Source organism: Plecotus auritus (assembly GCF_963455305.1).
Source record: "Plecotus auritus genome assembly, chromosome: 13".
Classification (NCBI taxonomy): Eukaryota; Metazoa; Chordata; class Mammalia; order Chiroptera; family Vespertilionidae; genus Plecotus; species Plecotus auritus.
In genome coordinates, this window is record NC_137779.1 from 30,357,240 (window position 1) to 30,377,817 (window position 20,578).

A 20,578-nucleotide genomic window follows, 5' to 3' on the forward strand; every position below is an offset into this window, starting at 1 on the left:
CGGCTGCGCCTCAGCCCGCTTGGCACAGCGCGGCCGCTTCGTCCCGGCACTCCGTCCCTGGCACAGCGGGCGGCCTGTCCCCAAACCCTAGAAGCTGGGGTCCTCACCAGCGCGTCACCCGCTTCTTCTGCTGGACATGCATGTTATAGGCATGTATGTTTTGTGCATGTTAAATTCGCTCACGCTTCCCTTCTCCAGGCAGCCCCCATCCCCCTCCCTTCGGTTTAATGGGCTGGACCTCCCTCCCGGACGGTACCCCATGGACACAGGCTGGGGTGCCCCACCCCAGGCACACACGGCCTGGCCCCGCCTGCCTTGACCTTCGAGTTGTTGCTCACTCTCTGAATAGTCACGTCCCTGGTGACTCCCCAGCCCGTGGAGACCCGGAAATCAGACCTCCGTCCCGCCCGTACTGACTGCACCCACTGTATGCCACGCCCGGCATAGGACCATGGGTGGCATAGCGGGGAACACGGCATTCCGGGGGGACATAGTGCCAGGTGGGTAGATAAGTGCCCACGCTTAAGACAGAAAGTGGGGGAGGGGGGACGGGGGGGCGGGGGGCAGGGGGGCGGGGGCTGGGGGGCGGGGGCCGGAGGGGCGCTACTTTAGACGGGGGCCAGGGAGGTGATGTTCAACAGAAACCAGAAAAAACAATCCGGGGCGGAAGTGTGTGTCCATCTAAGAGATCGGCACGTGCAAAGGTCCTGGGGCGGGAACAGACGGGCGTGTTCCCGGAGCAGCGAGGCGGCGGCACAGGCCAGAGCAGGGACCTGTGGCCACGCTGAGGCCAGAGAGTAAAATCCCGTCCAGGCTCTTCCCCATGTGCTTGCGGACTTGGGCCCGCTTGACTCTGGAAAGGCGTTACCAGGTCCCACGCTCCCCACATTAGAAACCCGGACCGGAGAGTCGCCTGAGAGAGGCCCGGGAGGCCCGGGCGTGGGTGGGGCCCGGCTGGCCTGCAGGGCACCCCCGGCCATGGCTGCCCGCGGCCAGGAGGGCTTCGCCCGCGGCTGCATTCCTCCCACATACTTCAGCCGGGCGGGCCCGGGCGCGCAGCCGGCAGCTAGACACGCTCGCCTGAGCCCCTCGGCTCCCGGCTGGCCCGGCACCTCCTCCCCGCCTGCCCTGCCAGGCGGTGGGGATGGTGGGGGTGCATCGGGGGAACTAGCCCTGCCCCGTCTCGCTGCCCCAGGGGGACCGCCCCGCCCCTCCATCGGCCGGCCCGTTCACAGGTGGAGTGTGTATCTGAGGGCGCACCTGAGGACGAAGAAGGAGGGACAGGTAGATGGGTAGGTGGACGGACGGACGGATGGACGGACGGACGGATGGAAGGACAGGTGGACAGACAGACTAACTGAGGAGACGGGTCAGCCCGCGGCCCTCTTACAGGCCCCCAGGTGTGTCCCTGACAGTGAGGTGACTGAGCCAGCCCAGGGGGAGGGGCCCTGGACCCCTCCTGCCGCCGCCCCCCTCCACTGATGGGGGCTCCTCGCTCCCTGGCGGGACGGAAGGTTCAGAGCTCCCTGGGCCCCACGTGGCTGTGGCTGCGTCCCACGCTGAGGCCGCCACGGGCCGGGTGGCATCGGGTTGGGCACAAACATGGCTGTGCTGTCGCCACGGGTCCCACTGGCTCTCCCCGCGGGCGGCTCTCTCTCCCTGCGCCCTGTGGGCCATGCCCGGCTTGGCTGCCAGGCAGCGTGCCCGCCTGAGCACCTGTGTGTATTTTTACTTCCAGCCGCGAGGATTTATCCTTGGGGAGGGCACAGGAATCACTGGGTGAGGCGGGCAGGGCCTGGGGGCGCTTCTCCTGCAAATCTGCTCCCTGTGCAACCCGCTGGGGCGACCAGGCAGCTGCCCCCCACGCCCTCCTGCTCCAGGCTACAAGGGGCTCTCCCGGCCGCCCGGGAAGGGGCTGAAAGCTGCGGGCCATCCGGGGGCCGGGAGGGTGGTGCCGGGGAGTGGGGAGTCCCCTCAGCTCTCGGCTGGTCTGTGCCTGGGACCCACTGTGCTTTCCCTGCCCCCCAACCCCAAAGCCGCCAGGGGCTCCTGGGGACACAGCCTCATTTTACAGATGAGCAAACTGAGGCCCGGTGAGCAGGCCCCGGGGCCTCTGGCCGCTCTTCCACCGGCGACAAGAATCCAGGCCGCCCGCCGGCGGGGCTCAGGGGCTGAGCGTTCACCTAGGAACCAGGAGGTCAGGGTTCGATGCCCGGTCAGGGCACAGGCCCGGGTGGCGGGCTCCATCCCCAATGGGGGGCGTGCAGGAGGCGGCCGATCCATGATTCTCTCTCATCATTGATGTTTCTCTTCCTCCCCCTTCCTCTCTGACATCAATTTAAAAAGAACCCGGGCCCGTGGCTCCGTTGGCTGGAGTGTCAACCCGCTGTGCCTCCTGGGGGCTTGCTTCCCGCCAGGGGCCCCTGGGAGCGAGCACCTGTGGGCCCCTCCGTGCCCCCCCTCCCCCCTCCCCCCGTGACTCCCATCCGAACGTGGCCCAGCCGTTGGGGAGCGCCTGGTTCCGAGGCCCCCGCTGCCTCCTTGGCTGTGACGGGTGCTCCCTGTGCCCACTCACTGGCTGGCCGGGTGCCACGGGCCCCATGCCATCGCGCTGTTACCATGGCCCCCCGGCGAGGAGGCAGCTCCGAGCTCCCGACACCGAGGCTGCCTGTGTTCCCGGCCCGGGCCCCGCGGGCGGGCGGGCGGCCTCCGGCCTCGGCGACTTCCGGAGCGTCTGGCCGCCAGGCCCGCTGGATGCCAGCCTGCGTCTGGGGCGCGCCCTCTCCGATCTCGCGCGGCGCGCCCAGCTCCGGGCCCTCTGGGAAGCGGTGCCCAGGGCTGTGGCGGCCGTGCCAGGCCGTGAAGGGGCCTTGTGTGCCCTGCTGGCGGCCGGCCCGGAGCCAGACCCGCCCGAATGTGGCTGCCGTCACGCCGACCGAAGGTCTGCTCAGGCCGTGTCGGGGTTCGGCCGTCTCTCTAGCCCGAGCGGAGGGGGGGCGCCCGGGGTTCTGCCTCCCTGCTCCTGAGCTTGGGATGACTGTTTTCAGGGGGGCGGGAGGGGTAGAACCCCACAGGCGGCCCCGCTCCCCTCCAGCGCATCCACGCACCCAGACGGGAGAAACGCCTCCAAAACCCTCAGCGCCCACGTTCACGTCCCCTCGCGCGGCTGCGTCTTCCTCTTAGCCCTTCTGGGGCCACACACCGCCCCTGGGAACAAGGGCCCGGGAGGCAGCGGGCGGCATCCCGCCCATGGCATCCCGCCCACAGGGAGCGGCACACAGTAGGCGCTCAGCACGCAGTAGGTGTCAGCAAACCCTGCACACGTGGGGGAGACAGCTCTCTGGAGAGCATGTTTCTATAAACATCAGGCCATGGGCTGTGCCGCGGGGCCGGCGTGGATGGAACCCGGGGAGCCGCGGGAGATGGCGGAGCGTCTGAAGCCTGTCGCTTTGTTTAGTTTCTGAATTCCGTCTCCTGAAACCGGGGGCGCTTGCTGTGGGAAGATAGAGCGGCGAGGTTTCAAGGTTTGGGGGTGTGGATTGGACCTCTCTCCAGGGAGGACCCCAGACCTTCACGAAAAGGACTCGGGGCGGAAGCCGGCTCTCCCAGCGTGTACTCGGTGCGGGCTGTCTGGGCACCACCGCCTGGTCCTCGCCACGGCCTGGGCGGTGGGCGCCCCTGTCACCCCTTCCGAGTCGGGGAGGGGGGCCTGGCGGATGTGAAGGCCTGGGGGGCTGAGGCTGGCAACGGTGCCACCACGTTGAATGATGTATTAGAAGGACGTCAGAGCTTGGAGGACCTCACGTGACACCGGTCACTACAGTACTTGTCGCGTCCCTGCGCCCCAGAGGGACTGGGACACGGTTCCCGCCACTCGGGTGCAGGCAGAGCTGGGGAGGAACTGTTGGTATTAGGCCCGCGGGAGCAGGAGGGGAGGCGGGTCAGGACGGGCTGGGGTCCCGCGGCTGGGGTCCCGCGGAGCCCCGGGAAGGCTGCCCACAGCCACCTGAGGTCTCGGGGGGAGGCCATCCGGTCAGATCGCTCGCTTTTCTGGGCTGGCCCTTGGCCGGTGTCAGTGCAGGGTGACCAAGTGCCCGATTTTCCCAGGACGCGAGGAGGGGCATGGAGGGAGCAGAAAGAGTGAGGGCAGCGCTCAGGCACATGGAGGAGGGGGCCAGGCCTGTGGAATTGGTTTGGGGCCCACAGGCAACAGGCTGGAGCTGGAGGGTGTGGGTGGCCCTGGTGTGAGTGTGTGTGTGTGTGTGTGTGTGTGTGTGTGCACGCGTGGGCACGTGTGTAACAGTGCCCGTGACTCTCCCCGCAGCCCCCACCCCTCTCTCCGAACCCCCCGGCGCTGGAGATGAGGCCCCGGCTGCTGCCCGTGTTCTTCGGTGAGGGCATCGAGGTGAACCCGGAACCCGCCCACGAGATCCGGTGAGCGGGGCTGCCTGCAGGCTGGGTGGGCACAGGGCTGGTCCTGAGCTCTGGGAGGGGGGCTGGGCGGGGGGCCAGGCAGAGGCTCCACAGCACCCCCTCCAGCCGCTCCGGTCTGCTGGGCATAAGGATCCTTACTGGCACCTGGGGCCCCCCCAGCACCCTGTGTTCCACGCAGCTAATCCACCCCCTTATTCCCCGAAGAGTCCAGCATAGCCGCGAGTCCATTTTCGCCCACTGTCCCAAAGTGTCCTTGTAGGGCGCATTACAAAATACGTATTTTTATTGATTTAAGGGAGAGGGAGAGAGAGATAGAAGCATCCATGATGAGAGAGATCATGGACCGGCTGCCTCCTGCACGGCCCCCACTGGGGATGGAGCCTGCAACCCGGGCCTGTGCCCTGACCGGAATCCACCCGTGACCTCCTGGTTCCTAGGGACGCTCACCCCGCGGGGGAGGCACGTTTGTTACCCAGCTCAGGATCCAGCGGGGGCCGCGTGTTGCCTTTCCTCTCAGGTGCCCTCTGAGCTGGCACAGGCCCTCTGCCCTTCTGTGACCTTTAGGCCTTGACCTTTCAAAAGACCCCTGCTGGGGGCCCGCCAGGGCCTGGCTCACGCGCCTCCCCCCACCCCCAGCTGCAACTCAGAGGTCAAGTACACCTCGGAGAAGCACTTCCGGGACAACGTCGTCTACGGGCACGTGCCCACCGTCACGGCCTACAGCGAGACCATCGTGGCCGCGCCCAACTGCACGTGGCGCAGCTACCGCAGCCAGCTGACCCTGGAGCCGCGGCCGCGCGCGCTGCGCTTCGGCTGCACCACCATCATCTTCCCCAAGCGCGCGCGCCGCTCCTTCCGCACCACCCTGCACTGCAGCCTGGGCCGCGCGCGCCGCCGCTTCACCGCCAGCGTGCAGCTGCAGCCGGGCGCGCCCCCCCAGCCCGCGCCGCCCCCCGCGCCCCGCCCCCCCGGGCCCTCCGCGCGCTAGCGCCCCGCGGGAGCCCTGGGCGCCGAGGGCGCGCCCCCGCCAGCCGCTCCAGCCCGGCGCACGCGGTAGATGCTTCCAGTCTATTGGCCCCTGAAGCGCAGGCGGCGCAGGGAGGGCGCGCACCAGGCGGTGGCCGCCCCAGGGGCCGGCCGAGGAGGAGTCTTGGCTGGGGGACCTGCCGCAGCGCCCCCAGGCGCCCCCGCCTCCCCCTCCCCGCCTGCCCAGGGCCGGTGGCCTGGCTCCTAGGCCGGGTGTGACGGAAGAGGGGTGCCGTCCAGACACCCCCGCTCCCAGAGGGGCGTTTCCAGATGTGCAAGCAGCTGAGCCTGAGGCGGCGCCCCTGGTGGACGTGGGGCCGGGAGGCCGGGCAGACCGGACGCTGATGCGGGGCTGGTGTTGGTTCTAACGTGTGTGGGCTGTTCCCGGGCCCCTGCGTGGAAGGTCGAGGGCGCCGCCCTCTAAACGGAGGCCGTGAGCTCAGTGTGCGGAGTCTGCCCCGCAGCCGTCCCCCTAACGGAGGTCACGGGTGGATTCCGGTCTGGCCACGCAAGGCCTTCACAACCAGGACTCGCGGACATGGACTCGCCAGGGGCCCACGGGAGGCGCTGAAGGTCTTGCAAGTGTCCGCTGCCACCTGCCTGAGGTCGGGCCCAGCTGTTGGCTCCGAGAGAGGCCGTGGGGGCTGGGCCGCCCGTGACCCAACGCGGTGGCTCTGCAGTGACTGTACTGCGGGTCCCCCGCACGTGTCCCGTCAGGAGAGGAGGCACAGATGCCCCAGGAGCCCCGAGGTGTCTGTGGGAGCACCCGGGCCTGAGTGGACCCAGGGGGTAGGGGCTCCCGCACCCCTCCCTTGCGCGGCCCCCCGAAGGCAAGGGCTGGGGCTTTAGCGCCTCCCGCTGGTGAGCTGGGGCCTGGACGCTCCAGTCCAGGAGGGGGATGATGAGGATCGTTCTAAGCGTGGACACTCGGTGCGTGTTCTCTCCAGAGATGCTTCCAGTTAAAGAAATAACTTAAGAGTCGGGTATCTTAATAAAATGTGCAAATGCAAAGAGGCTCCCTCTTCCGCCAGACCCTCAGACCCCGCCGGGGTGGGGGAGGCGGAGAGGGGTTTCCCTGGGCGGGGTCCCTCTCCTCCGCCCCGCGTGTCAGCCTCAGTGTGCGCACCAGCCTCACACACAAGGGCCAGCTAGCAAACGCAGAGGCCAGGCCCCCGGGGCTCAGGTCCGGGGTGATTCCCAGGAGGGCCTGGGAGACAGCAGCAGTGCCATGTGGGTGTCTGACGCAGAGGCGTTGGCAGGGAACACACCCTTTCCCGAGGAGGTGGGTCACAGCGGGCCGTGGGGCGTGGGGCCTCCCGACCCTGGACCCTGGACCGTGGCCTGGCAGCGTGTGAAGGACAATGATTGACAGGGCCCCGTGGCCCAGGCACCTGCGCAGGTGCTCCGCATCCTGAGGTCGCTCCTTCAGCCTCCCCTGCTGTGTCCCCATCGCCTGGAGGGAGGTGTCAGCGGGGCGCAGAGAGGTTACGGGGCTAAGCCCCCCACATTGGGGAGGGGCCTGGTGGCTAGAAAAAAGGCACGTGACCTTCTCTCTCCCAGCCTCTGCGGAGGGGGCGCCCGGCCTGGGGCCCCGGGGGCGGTAAGAGTTCAAGCCCTTGAGCCTTGGGTGCGGCCAGACCCTTCCGGGGCGGGGCCAGGCGCCTCCTCTCACGCAGGCGCAGAAGCAAGTCCGAAGGTGCGCGCTGGCTCCGGCCCCAGGGGCCTGCACCCCCTCCTGCCTGTCTCTGGGTTCACACTCGCCAGCCTCAGGGCAAACCCAGCAGCCTCCTCACGCTCCCCAAAACAGGTGCCCCACCCCTGGCCTGGACGGGCCCCACCTCCAGGAATGACCAGGACAGACGCAGGTAGGTACTGTCTGCAGCCAGCCGGGGGGCTGTTCATCTTCACCGTGACCCTGGGAGGGAGCGGGGAGACCCTAACGAGGAGGCGGGACGGGCCCAGCCCCAGCCTGCAGGCCAGCCTGTGCCGGCCCGAGCCAACCTCAGGTCCGCAGATGGCCCTCCTTGGCTTTCTCAGGACGGAAGGGCCCAGAGCGCTCCCCCAGCTGCCACAGGTGACAGGTGAACTCCCTGATTATGCAAATGAGACCCCAGGCTCCACCCACCTGGAGATGTCCCTCCCTGTCAGTTCCTTGCCCTCGCCCCCCGCCCCCCACCCCCCCACACACAGGTGCCTGGGCAGTGTCTGCTGTGCCTCGGAGGGCTCACGCGTGTCGTTGTCCCCATTTTACAGACGGGAAAACCGTCTCCCAGGCCGGTTTCTCCCTCACGATCCATCCAGCACCCTTGCAAGCCAATGTGATTTGAAAAGTGAAGGACAGCATTTCAGGAAAAACAGCCAATGGCCTTACTGGGTGGTGGCCATCGGCTCGCTCCTTCCCAGAAACTCACCCCCCACCCTTCACCCCTGCCCCAGAGCCACCACCTCCAGGAAGCCACCCTGGCTGCTGAGGTGCAGTGGCCTGAGCTGAGCCCCAAGCCCCCACCTGAGCCCCCGCCGTCCTTGCCCTCCTGTGGGAGGCAGCTGGTGGGGCTGGTGGCCCCGCCTCCTCTGCAGAGCCCTCCTGGCCTGAGGGAAGGGGAGGGGCCAGGCTCTAGGGGAGGTGCCCTCGCCCGCCCCATAGGGAGCCGCCAACTGCCTGCATGAGCAGCACCTGGGCTGCTGATGGAAGCGGCTTTGCGGGCACCGGGCCTGGGGGTCAGCACAGGCCCGGGAGGCCCGGAACCTGCCTCTTCACCAGCTTCCAGCGTCCTCAGACACGGGGACACTGGCCAACAACTGTCCTTCCCTCACCAGCCCCATCGAGGTCCCTGTGGACTGGTCCTCGTGGTATCAGTCACGGGGGAGGGGCGGGGGGCAGGGTCAGAAGGAGAAAGATGGGGAGGGATGAGGATGGTGCCCCAGCTGGTTCTGAAGCGTGTGCAGGAGTTTGCCAGGGGGATGGGGAGCGGGGGGCATCTGGGTATCCGATTTAAAGGCCGAGCCGTGAGGAAGCCAAACAAGATGGGACAGGACGGGGTGAGCCCTTCGGGGTTGAGGACTGGCTGGTGGCGGCTGGAAGACAGGGGGTCCTGTGAGGGCACCAGAGGCATGAGCGCTTCCTACACCCCGCAGACACCCCCATGTCGGGTCTGGGCCACTGGCCCTCGCCCGCTGCCCACTCTGAGGCCAGGAGATGGAGGGGACAGGGGGCTGGCAGAGATGACCATGCGGCTGAGACCACCTCCCCCCAAACATATCACATGTCACTCTGGTCTGACCGCAGCCGAGGGGGTGCCATGGGATCCTGGGGGGCACCAGCAGGCGTGGCCAGTGCCACCTGACCCCCTGGGTTCCTGGTGGGGGCACTTGAGCAGAGCGGAGGGAAACCGGGCCCAGAACAGCCCCTTTGCTGGCCCGACACTGCCACCTGCCTGTGGGCGTCGGTACTGCACCCGGGAGCTGGGCTGAGGCTGGGGCTCACACATGTCATGCCCGGGAGCCAGGCCTGTGTGTCTCCAGCGCCCTCTGCTCATTCGGCCTCAGGGCCCAGGCTCACAGGGTACAAACGGGGCCGCGGTGCCTGAGGGTGCAGCTGCTCCCCGCCCCCCCCCCGTTCTCCGCTGCCCCCCACATCCTGTGGGAAGTGCTGAACGTGAGGCTGAAGCCCGAGGTCTGGTGAGGGCGGGGGCCGCGGGGGCCCTGGGAGCCGCCCCTCTGGGCATCGAGGGCCGTCTGTCTGTCCCTGGGTGGGCCGTCCGTCTGTCCCTGGGTGGGATGTCCGTCTGTCCCTGGGTGGGCCGTCTGTCTGTCCCTGGGTGGGCCGTCCGTCTGCCCCTGGGTGGGCCGTCGGTCTGTCCCTGGGTGGGATGTCCGTCTGTCCCTGGGTGGGCCGTCCGTCTGCCCCTGGGTGGGCCGTCGGTCTGTCCCTGGGTGGGATGTCCGTCTGTCCCTGGGTGGGCCGTCCGTCTGCCCCTGGGTGGGATGTCCGTCTGTCCCTGGGTGGGCCGTCCGTCTGCCCCTGGGTGGGCCGTCCGTCTGCCCCTGGGTGGGATGTCCGTCTGTCCCTGAGTGGGGCCGTCTGTCTGTCCTGGGTGGGCCGCGGCCAGGGGTCTGGGCTGTGGAGCCTCGAGGCAGAGGGACAGGGATAGGGACAGGGACAGGGACAGGGTGGGTCCCAGGACCACAGGGCCCCGGGCATAGCCTGACTCAGCGAAAGGAGAAGTCCCACCTTGCAGACTGCCTGTGGGGTTCACCCTCTCGTCAGAGGCCCCGAAGGTCCCCGGATCCTGGGGAGCAGACCTGCCCCAGCAGCAGCGCCCGGGGGGCGGCCTGAGGGGCCATCCCCGGAGCCATGTCTCCATCCAACGGCCGGGGTGGGGCTGGGGCCCGGCCCCTCTGCGGGCAGAGCCCAAGTGGGACCCAGCCAGGGTCCTCGCCCTCAATGCAGAGCTGACCTCGGCTCTGACCCCAGGGTGGAGGTCCTCTGACCTCTGTGTGGAGAAGGGGCCATACTCAGGTTAGCGACACCCTGGGGGCCGTGGGGCGGCTGAGAGGTCGTTGTGGGGGCAGGCAGCCTGGGCGCCATTGCAGGCGCGTATCTAACCCACGGGGACGGTGTCCCCAGGAGGGAGGGTCACTCAGGAGGGTCCCAGGAGGGGGCCTGAGGGCTGGGCCGGACGGGGACAGCACCCCCAGGCAAGGGCGGCCTTCCTCCCTCTGGGTAAACAGGCAGTGGGGTCACCGAGGCCCCACAGCTCGTGAATCATGCCCCCCCCCCCTCCGGGCACCTCCCGGGAGCCCCCAGCACCCTGGGCAGTTGTGCGTGGGGACAGGGTGGGGCACAGGTGGGCAGTGAGGTCTCCGACTGACCTTCCAGAACCAGGCACCCGACCGGGCAGCCACTGAAATTTACACACGTGACCGGGACCAGGCGGGCGTGGGGCCTGGGTGAGAGGGAGGCGGGAGGGCGTGGGGCCTGGGTGAGGGGGAGGCGGGAGGGCAGGCAGACGCCCGCAGAGGGCAGAGGGAGGCGGGAAGGCAGGGCCCCCGAGGCCACGGAGCCCTGGCACGCGGAGAGGCCACGTGTCACCGAGCCGCAGGCCGAGGCTTGCCGGGCCCCTAGGGGAAGCGCAGGCCCCACGGCGGCTCCCGAGCCCCGCTATCCCGGCAGCACAAGGCGCCAGCGGGCAGCTGCTCCCAGACCAAGAGGGCGAGCTGCCCCTTTCCCACGGGGGCCGGGAGTCCAGACGGCGCTGACCGCTCGTCCCCGGGACGCCCGCCCCTAGTGTGAGTCCCATGGGTGAGCCTCGGTGCCCTCAGGGGGACACCCTGACCCATCTGCAACGGGGCCCCGGCTGCTGAGTTAGGGGGATGTTCCCTTGCCCCCCCGCCACCACGGGGTTCCCTTCCGTGGACCCCCACCCCCATCACCCCCTCCTGGCGCCCAGCCTGAGAGAAAGCAGCAGCAGCAGCAGCCGTCACTCGAGTATAATTCGCTTTTTAATGAGAACAATGTGTGTAAATGACAGAACGCCACCGCCGCGCGCAGATGGCGGCCGCGAATACCCATCGAACGCATTCTGCCCAAGGAAGGGAGGGGGGGCGGGCGGGCGCGGGGGCTGAGCCAGCGGCCCGCCCCCCCGGCCCGTGGACACGACGCCAGGGCCGCCAACGGGGGCCTGCGCGCGCCCCTTGAACGGTAAGCGATCGAAAGCGCAGCAGCAGTAATACTGGGTGAGTCCTTCCTTGCGTAAAACCTCTGAGTTAATTCATTGAAGGTATCAAAAATATACCCTGTAAACCAACCCCTCACTGACACCCGCCTCCCCACCGCCGGGCCACGGCGTGCCAACCAACGGTCCAGGTCCCCGAGCCGCACTCGCCCCAGGCCGCACCCGGCCCTTTCGCCCGCCCGTCTGGCCTGACGTGGTTTCCAGCAGTTCTCGTGGGCCTGGGCGGCCCGTGGGGGACCGGGACGGGAGCGCTGCGGGCTGGACAGGGCCCGTGTCCGTCTGTCCAGAGCGCGAAGCGGGGTGCGGATGGAGGGAGGGCGCGGGGGCTGCCAGCTCAGTTTACACTTTGGTTCCAAATGCGTTAAGGGGGGGGGGGGGGTAGGCAGTGGCGTGGGAGGTGTGTGGTCATCCGGCTTTGGGTCCCTGGCCGTCCCAGCTTCTGTGTGTGGCCGCCGCCCGGTCCTCCGCCCGGCCCCTCCCCCCCTCCCGAGCACCAGGTAAACAACCCCTGAGAAAGTCACTGCACAGGGCCGGCCGGGCGGGAGTCCCAGTTAAGGCTTTAGACGGGCAAGGACGCCGGCTCGGGATGGACGGGCGATGGACAGACGGGACGCGGGGGCTCCTTCCTCGTCGGGGAGTCGGCCGCCGCCCGCCCCTCACCTGGCCGCTCGGGACGCTCGCGGGCCCGGCGCCGTCCCCAGCCCCCGCGGACGGTCACTCGCTGTCGGAGAGCGTCTCGTACTGCGAGCAGAGCAGCGGCTTGGGCTCCTCGTCCCAGGCGTGATGGGGGCCGGCCAGGGGCCCCCCCGCGGGGAGGCCGGGCGGGGGTGGGGAGGCCATGACGCCCGCCTGCAGCCGCATGATCAGCGGGTTGTAGGGGAACGGAGTGGAACCTGCCGGGGAGACAGACGGGGAGACACCCAGGGGGGTGCTGGTGAGCCAGGCAGCCCCCCGCAGGCCCGCCCCCCGCGCAGACTCGGGCCGTGGCCTCCTGGGCCGGGCAGCTGTCCCAGCTCCTTCGAGCTCCCGGAAGGTTTCTCAAACCGGCAGCCTCGCCCGCCCCCGCCCAGCAGGCCCCCTACCCGGGGCCATTCTGCAGCCCGCAGGCCTGCGGGTCCTGCGTGGATGCGGCTCTCCCCCTACACCTGCAGCGCCGCCTCCCTCTCCCGCTTCCCGGCCCTCCACCCTCTCTGGCCAGGGCCAGAGGCCGGGTTCCCTATCAGGGCTCCCTCCCCCCGGGCCTTTCGCAGGACCTTCCTGCCCCCTGAGCGGTCCCTAGAACAGGCCCTACCACGTGCTCACACGCAGTAGGTGCGCGGGCAGCTGGCGGGGCCAGGCCCAGGGGCGCAGCCGGCCGCCCCCGCCCCCATGCCCACCTGCAGATGAGGGTCGGTCCTCCCACACGCGGCTGGTCAGCGGCGTCCGGCGGCTGCAATCCCCCTCCGAGTGCACGGAGGAGACAGAGGGGGGCCGGTCCCCGGGGGCCAGGCCCGGGGCTGGGGACTTGGCTTTCCGGCTGCTGGGTCTGCCCGAGACCTTGGCCTTCCCGCCGCCGCCTGCAGGAGACACAAGGGAGGGGCCGTGTCAGACAACAAGCAGCACTCACCACGGGGGACAGAGCACCGAGTGGTGGGGGGGTGAGGGCCCCCCGGGAGGAGCTGGGGTCTGGGGTGTCTACCAGAGGGTGTGGGCTGAGGGTCTGCAAAGCCCCTCAGGCTGCGCAGCCTAGCTCCCCACCCGGCAGCCTTGGGCTTGACCCAGACCGCTGCCCGGGCTGGGCCGACCCTGACGGTCAGGCCTGTGGGAGCAGCCAGGCCCCGGGGCCTGGGCCTCCGTGAAGCCGCAGGGTCCGGGTCAGACAGGCCTGGCGCTCTGTCCGGCCCGCTGAGTCGGGGGCTGGCCCATGGACACTGGTCTCCTCCCATCAGCCCGAGGGCCGGCGGTGGACATGCGTGGTGACCCCAGCAGGCGCTGAGCCCGGGGGTCCCCCTGACCTACAGAGTGGGCGGGTCCTCGCTCTAGCCTGATCTCCCGCAACGAGACCCACGGACAGACCGGGACGCGGGCGGCCCTGTGTCCCGGGGGGCGGGGGGGGAGGCGGGGCGGGGCGCGGGCGGCGGTGTGAGTGTTTTCAGAAAAGCGGCAGCTCCTTTGGGCCTGGGGGGCGAGGGGGGACCACGGGGCCATGTGCCCGCGTCGGGGGTGCCCGCCCGCCCAGCTCGGGGATTTAGCCACGTCCAGAACCACGTCACACACGCACAAAACTAGTCAGAAGCTCTGAAGCCGAGGGGGGTCGGTGAGCGGAACCGGAGGCAGAGGGTTAAGGACACAGGGGGACGGGGGACGGGAGGGGGGAGACGGACGGGGCGGGCCGAGCGGAGAGGCCTGCAGACCTGGCGAGGTGAGTGTGTGTTCGCTCCGTCCGTCGGCAGCGGTTATGGGCATAGCAGCGGGCAGGCCGGCACTGGCATTCAGAGCGTTAAAAGCATTGGCGCCGAGCGGGGGCTCCTCCCACTGGTCATATTTACCCATGAGCGCCTTTCTAATAATGGCCTCCAGCCCCAGGTTGGTGCTGGCCTGCTCGGGCAGCGCCTGGCTTCGGCAGGTCATGAGGCCTGGGAGAGAGACACACACGGGCCGAGGGACACGGAGGGGCGGCGGGCGGGAAGGAAGGAGGGAGGGAGGGAGGGGGGGAGGAGAGAGAGTACACGTGAGCACATTTCGGCAAAGCAACACGATTCTTCGTTCCCTACCCCCCGGTTCCCCTGCCACTGGGTGGGGGGCCCTGGGAGCGCGTAGGCATCCCCGGGTGTGGGGGGGGAGGGGGTTTGGGGGGGGGGCTTAGGTGGCGCCCCAGCCTGCTTTCTATCCTGCCCCCGTGGGAAATCAGAGGCACCTTTCTGCCTCCCCACCCCTAGTCCCAGCTGGGTCGGCTTCCTGATTTAATTTCCCAGTGGCCTTCAAAAGAGGGGGGGACCGGAGGGCCGCCCCGTTTGGGGAAGGGGCCACTGGGGAATTAAGTCAAGCCAGAGCGAGGGACTAGGCACAGGGCGGGGGTGGCAGGGGGCTGGGAGAGACTCAGGGAGGAAGGTGACCAGGCCCCCCCGCCCCCGCCGTGCCTCTGCCCCTGAGGCCTAAGCCCCGCCCCCCACCAGGAGCCACGAGGAGAGAGAGAGGTGCAGAGACGGACGGTGAGGGTCGTAGCCATGCAGTTACGGTGCGTGCGGGGGGGCAGGGCAGAGCTGGAGACAAGGGCATGACCCCCCCCCCCGTGGGAAAGGGGAGGAGTCCATACGCTGCTCCCCACGGCGCCGCCCAGAAACCCTCTGGCCACTGCGCCTCCTTCCTGCGGACCAGGGGTCCTGACCCCGGGGAACGGGTCTCCCTTTTCACTTTTCTCTAAACCAGACTTTGCCGGCAAAGCCGCCAGTTTTAATCCTTCGCTCCGAGCAAACGTGAGGACAGCACGTGACCCCCGTGGCCTCCGCACCCTCGTGGCCGCCTCCCCATCCCGTTTCCGTGGCAACCGATGAGCAACTACGTGTGTGTTTTTCGCCGCCAGGGGGCGCCCCCTCCAACCTTTCCGCTGTGTCTTGGCCCCGGGGTCATCAGCACTTTTAGAAAAACACTCCGAACTGTGTCCTCAAAAAAAGCCGAACCCCCAGCAGGGGCGAGCGCTGAGGGGCAAAGTGCTTGCAACCCCGCACACTAAGCGAACACCGGAAACGCGAGGGAACCGACGCGGAGGACGCAGGCCGTGCGGCCGCTGGCAGGTGAGGTCTTAGCAGCCACAGGTGTCCCTGGGCCTCGTCCGCAAGGTCGCGGTCCCTGAGCTGGCCCTGGGCAGGAGGCTGGCCCCTCTCCGGTTACAGTCAGGAGCCTCCCTCCTCCGCTGGCACCCGTGGGCCCAGCCGCTGTGTCGGGATTTGGGACATTCCGGAACCACACGCTGCTAACCTCCGTGCTGTTCTGGACGTGCAGTCCCCTCCCCGGGGAGAGCCGGCGGACCCAGCGGGACCCACAAGGGGAGCCTACAGCTGGCCTGTCCCACGGCCCAGCAGCCCCTGCTCACCAGCCTGGGACGCAGGCCTCCGGGGCTGGCAGCACGTCTCCCCGCCCCCCCCTGGCTCAGGTGCCCACAGCAGGGCCAGAGCTCAGACACCTGCAAGCACACCACCTCCACCACACAGGGCCCGCCCCGTCCCTGGAGGGTGACAGCCCCCATCGGCTCAGGGCTCAGACCCCTCACACCAGACTCGGCCCCACCCAGTCCTTCCCGGAAGAAACACAGCGTGGCCCCTGCTGGAGGATGGGGTCCAACCCCAGGGCATTCCCCGCGCCCGAACCCAAAATATCACAGAAGGCTTAAGTTTTAGCTGAAAGATGGCTGGGTGGCTCAGGGGTTGAGCATCGAACTATGAACCGAGAGGTCGCGGTTCGATTCTCGGTCAGGGCACAGGCCCTGGTTGTGGGCTCGATCCCCAGTGTGGGACGAGCAGGAGGCAGCCGATCGACGTTTCTCTTCGATGTTTCCATCACTCTCCCTTCCCCTCTCGCCAAAAATGAATAAAAAAATGTGTGTGAACTTCAGACCCGTCTATGCGGTACACCTACATTGCTTCTTCAACTTCCTGGCTTGAGTTTTCAAGTAAGACGGGTGCGCTAACTATAAAAAGTGCCCGTGTGGACCCCGAGGGACGCCTATGCACCCCAAGGATGAGCCCAGACCCCCTCCACACAGTCCAATTCCCACTGGGATGTAGCAGGTGAGCCGGGCAGGTACCCAGACGGCCATCCGCACACCTAACCCTGTCTAAACGCACACGGGGCCTCCTGGCCAGCCTCACGGCCCCCACAGGGCTGGGTTAGACCCGAGGAGGCGACACCTTGGAGCCAGGGGGGCTCCGGTGAGGGCGGCGCCCCAGGGCCCGCCAAGGCCAGGTCCCCATCTCCTTGCAGCCTGACCTCCCCGGGCGCAGCCGAGCTGGGGAAGGGGGGGCGGGGTGGTGCCCCTGGGCCAGGGCGGGCCGTTACCTGCGCCGGTGATGGCGGGCATGTTGAAGATCTCCGTCCCGGGCTGGCCGATATCTGCAGGGGGTGACGAGACGGTGAGACCTACAGCCGGCGGCCCGCGCCCTCACCCCCGCTGCCACCTGTGGGTCTAGGCCAGGTGCCACCCAGACACTGGGTCAGTGAGACGGGCTCCTGGTTGTATTTCTACCAGCTCACTGGGCTGCTGACCCGCTGACCTGCGCCCCGACCCGGCAAGGCCATGGAGGTGCCTGCCTGCGCCCCCACCCGGCAAGGCCCTGAGGCACCGCTGGGCCAGGGACTGCCTGCAGGTTGCCAGTCTGTTCCCGGAAGGAGGAGCCTCTGGCCCGGCCGGCGTGGCTCAGGGGCTGAGCATCCACACGGGGACCAAGAGGCCGCCGGGTCGGTTCCCAGTCAGGGCACAGGCCAGGGTTGCGGGCTCGATTCTCTGTGGGGGGCGTGCAGGAGGCAGCCGATCCACGATGTTTCTCTCCCTCCTTCTCTCTCTCCCCCTCCCTTCCTGTCTAAGAAAATCAATAAAAACATATTAAGAAAAAAAAAGAGGCGGCTCGGGGTGCCCCGACGCCCCCGGCCCATGAGGCCGCCCAAGACCCGGACGTGGCTCATTCCTGCCATTTGCTGTCCTGAGAGCGGCTGCGGGCCAGCCCTGTGCTGGGGGAGGCGGGGCTGGGCTGGGGTTCATGGCACTAACCGGGTAAAAGGGGGACCACCCAGGGGGCGAGCACCGTGAACGGGGGACACGCGGGCCCTTGTAGGGCTCTGACCCCAATGCCTGGGGCCGGACGGGGCCGAGCTCAGGACCTTCACACACATTGTCCCTAGGCGCCCCCCGTGGGCGGGCACCGCTGCCAAGTGCCTGCAGCAGAGAGACCAGCCTGAACGGGGCGAAGGGCCTGGCAGGGTGGTCAGTGGTCAGTGATCAGTGGGCCCCCCTCCCCCAACCCCACCCCCCACCGTGGGTTTCCGCGGCCGCGCCGGCGCCGGGGCCCTTACTGTATTCGGGCTCGTTCCGGTTGTGGGTGCTGAGTTTCTTGTTGATCTCCTGCTTCTTGGACTTGACCATGGCGGAGGTGCTCTCGGTCAGCTTGCTGAAGAAGGCGGGCGGCTGCCCCGTGTTGCCTGGAGATTTGGAGCCCATCCTGCCGGAGGCCAGACCCGGGTCAGCTCCCCGCCGCTGGGCGTGCACACCTCCCACGACCGGACGCTCACCCGCAGCGGCCCGAGACCCGCCCCCAGCTCCTCCGGCCGCGGCTGCCGCAGCCCCGCCCCTCCCTCCGACCACGTGGCCTGCAGGCGCCGCAGCCCCGCCCTCCCGCCGCAGCCCCGCCCCTCCCTCTGACCACGTGGCCTGCAGGCGCCGCAGCCCCGCCCCTCCCTCTGACCACGTGGCCTGCAAGCGTCGCAGCCCCGCCCCTCCCTCCGGCCACGTGGCCTGCAGGCGCCGCGGCAGCGCCTGTCCTGGGGCTCAGGCATGCTGGGACCCCAGCTGCCCCGGGGGCCACACCCGGCTACCCGCACAGCCCTCCCCGTCACACACACCGGGAAAGGCCAGGGACCAGAGGGGTTCAGCCACGGCTTCCGGAGGCGGCTGGCCGGGCTGTGTCCTGCGGCCCCACCCACCCGAGCCCTCCCATCTCAGCCCCTCTCCACCTGCCGCAGCCCGGAAGCGGCCGCTGAGCCCCCAGGCCGTGACGTCAGCTGAAGAAGCCTTGATTAAGCCTGAGACCCCGGGAGGCGAGGGGCTGTCCTGAGCCTCCATGGTGGGGGAGGGGGAGGGGGAAAGGTGGGGTGGGGGAGGGGAAAGGGTGAGGGTGGGGGTGGGGCTGGCGTTAAGGTACCTGGACTCCGCCTGCTCCCCATCGCGGTACAGAGAGGGGTACATGGCGCTCCGGGGATGCCCGGGCTCCGCCAGGCCCTCCGGCGGGGACACGGGCTCGATGCCGTCCTCACCGCTGCCCAGGGCCGCCGTCTTGCTCGGCTCCGGCGACCTGCGCCGAGAAGGGTCCCCGCAGGGGTCAGAGCTCAGGGCGCTCCCTCCCGAGGGGGCCGCCCCCTCTCCCCGCCCCCTGCAGGCGGCTCCTCTGAACCAGGGCTCGCCCCCTTTTCCTGGGAAGAGCCAGACAGTGAGTATTTTAGGGGCCGTGGCCGCCTGTGGTCTCTGCTGCGTATTTTTTCCTTTTTTTTTCTTTTTTAAAACAAACGTAAACCCAGCCCGGCCAGCACGGCTCAGTGGACAGAGCACTGACCTCCGACCCTCCCTCCGACCATGTGGCCTGCAGGCGAACCATGAGATCAACAGTTTGATTCCCGGTTGCGGGCTGGGTCCCCAGTAGGGGGCGTGCAGGAGGCAGCCATCAGTGATTCTCTCTCAGCATTGATGTCTCTCTCCCTTTCTCTCTGAAATCAACTTAAAAAAAAATTTTTTTAAATAAAAATGTAGACCCACCCTCAGCTCGTGGGCTGTGTAAACAGGCTGTGGCTGGACGGGGCTCAGGGCGAGTCCGCAGGCCCCTCCTGCACCCGTCCCCCGACACCCCGGGGCTCCCACCTCTGTCTCACTCAGCCAGAGCCCCCCACCCAGAACCGCTCCCCATCCCCGGAGCTGGGGACCTTCCCTCTCCTTGGCACCCCGGGCGCCCAGGGGGACCGGGGCGCGTGTGCAGCCTGCTGGGGCGCTGCTCTCTGGTTCAAATCCCAGCTCCACCACTTACGGGCCGCGTCCCCGTGGGCAAGTGAGCTCAGGCCTCACGCCTTAGTTTCTTCATCTGTGAAATGGGACAATGCTGCCTACACCTCCCGGGGCTGTGCTGGGAATCCTGGTTAACCCGTGTAAGGAGTTTACTCGGTGCCTGGAACCCACGGATACGCCATTATCTGTCAGCCGTGACCTTGAACCAAGGCTCCCGTCTCCCGGCCTCGGCTTCTCCTCTGTACCCTGGCCACAGGCTGACCGGCAGGGGGCAGCGCGCCCGCCCAGCCCCAGCACTCACCTCTTGCCCCCTTCGCTGTGTGGGGAGCCGCGGGCGGGGACGCCGTGGTCCGGGGGTGGGAGGTAGAGGTCGCTGGGGGGGCGGCGGAGGTCCAGGACGGGGCAGGTGGCGCCGGGGAAGGAGTAGAGGGGCGCGGGGAGGGGCGTGCCGAGCTGCTGCGGGTGGTGCCGCGTGTAGTCCTGCGTGATGACCTCCTGCAGGCCGGGTGGGAGGAGGCATGGGGGTCAGGGGTCAGGGGGCGGCGACCGCAGGCCAGAACCTTCCGGGGGCGGGGGGTTAGGCTGAGCTCCGAGGGCGGAGCCCGGCTTGGTCCTGGGCCTCCTGCCTGCAGCATACCCGGGGGGCGTGGACCCTGGCTCAGGCCGAGGCCCCGTCAGCTGGAGCTGGATGAGGGGCAGCTGCAGAATCTTTGAGACTCGGGGGGGGGGGGGGGCCCTGCTCCCCACCGCCCCCCCCCCCACCCTGGGCCCTGGGCCCACCCCAGAGGCAGAGGTGACCTACACTGATGTGCTGGGCCAGGGTGACCACCCGTTGGTGACCTTTGACCCCCGGCGCGGTCTGGAGCAGCGGGCTGGCGGCGGGCTGGCTCTCGGGCAGTGGCCGCAGGTGTGGGAGGTGCGTGGCCTCGCTGCCCAGCTTCCCGGAGCCTGTGGGCAGAGCAGAGCAGGGCAGGTCAGGGGCGGGGGTGGGGGTGGGGCTGGGCCGTCCCTCCACCTCTGGGCGCCTCGGTGTTCTGGTCTGTGGGATGGGGTCACGCCTATGCTCGCAGGGCTGTGGGAGGCCTGGGAGTGGGGGGGGGGCCCCACCTGACTGCTTGTGCCGCAGGTCCCCCTCCAGGTGGCTCTTGTCCAGCTCCTCGAGGTGCTTGGGGAGCCCCTTGTCGTGCGTCAGGCTCGGGGAGCTCACGGGGCTGATGGGCTCCACCCCGTCCGGGCTGTAGCTGCCGCCATGGTAACCTGCAGCGGGCGAGCCTGGGGTCAGGCCAGCGGGTGCTGGAAGCGGGCTGCCCCTGGCCTCCCCAGCCTCCCCTGTCTGCCCCGCGGGCTGGTCCCCAGGCCGGAGCCGGGTATGTGGGCGGATGGAGAGGGGGTGACCGGAGCAGGGGCTCCTGGCTGGCCAGGGTTGGGGTGCACTGAGGAAGGAGGGAGATGGGACAGCAGAGGGGGAGAGAGATGGAGGAAAATGAGAGACTGGGCACCCAGGCAGGCGGGGTGAGAGATTGGGGGGACAGAGAGGGAGAGAGAAATCCGGACAGGCCAGGGACACAGAGAAAGACCAGGAGGCGTGGCTGGGGGGAGGGAGAGACGTGGGGAGGGAGTGTCTGGGAATGGGGGTGTGGAT

At 68.7% G+C, this 20,578-nt stretch overlaps 2 protein-coding genes across 20 annotated transcripts in view; one reads left to right on the forward strand and one right to left on the reverse strand.

Moving 5' to 3' along the window:
• LOC308238415 (refilin-A-like) overlaps positions 1 to 6,471 on the forward strand; it is an 82,683-nt gene extending 76,212 nt beyond the window's left edge. For both annotated transcript variants that reach the window (XM_080650248.1, XM_080650249.1), the window contains 2 exons: positions 4,325 to 4,434; positions 5,071 to 6,471. In XM_080650248.1, the coding sequence (XP_080506374.1) occupies positions 4,325 to 4,434; positions 5,071 to 5,422 (462 nt within the window). In that variant the 3' untranslated portion in view covers positions 5,423 to 6,471. The remainder of the gene's footprint in view (positions 1 to 4,324; positions 4,435 to 5,070) is intronic.
• Positions 6,472 to 10,944: 4,473 nt separating this feature from the next.
• Positions 10,945 to 20,578, reverse strand: part of NCOR2 (nuclear receptor corepressor 2) — a 158,761-nt gene continuing 149,127 nt past the window's right edge. For 14 of the 18 annotated variants that reach the window (XM_080650549.1, XM_080650543.1, XM_080650552.1 and 11 more), the window contains 9 exons: positions 20,044 to 20,193; positions 19,739 to 19,884; positions 19,238 to 19,431; positions 18,086 to 18,235; positions 17,241 to 17,386; positions 16,230 to 16,283; positions 13,589 to 13,810; positions 12,572 to 12,751; positions 10,945 to 12,088 (listed from right to left, as the gene is read on the reverse strand). In XM_080650549.1, coding sequence (XP_080506675.1) covers positions 11,910 to 12,088; positions 12,572 to 12,751; positions 13,589 to 13,810; positions 16,230 to 16,283; positions 17,241 to 17,386; positions 18,086 to 18,235; positions 19,238 to 19,431; positions 19,739 to 19,884; positions 20,044 to 20,193 — 1,421 coding nt within the window. In that variant the 3' untranslated portion in view covers positions 10,945 to 11,909. The remainder of the gene's footprint in view (positions 12,089 to 12,571; positions 12,752 to 13,588; positions 13,811 to 16,229; positions 16,284 to 17,240; positions 17,387 to 18,085; positions 18,236 to 19,237; positions 19,432 to 19,738; positions 19,885 to 20,043; positions 20,194 to 20,578) is intronic. The other 4 variants (XM_080650545.1, XM_080650541.1, XM_080650539.1 and 1 more) reach the window with 2 other exon arrangements.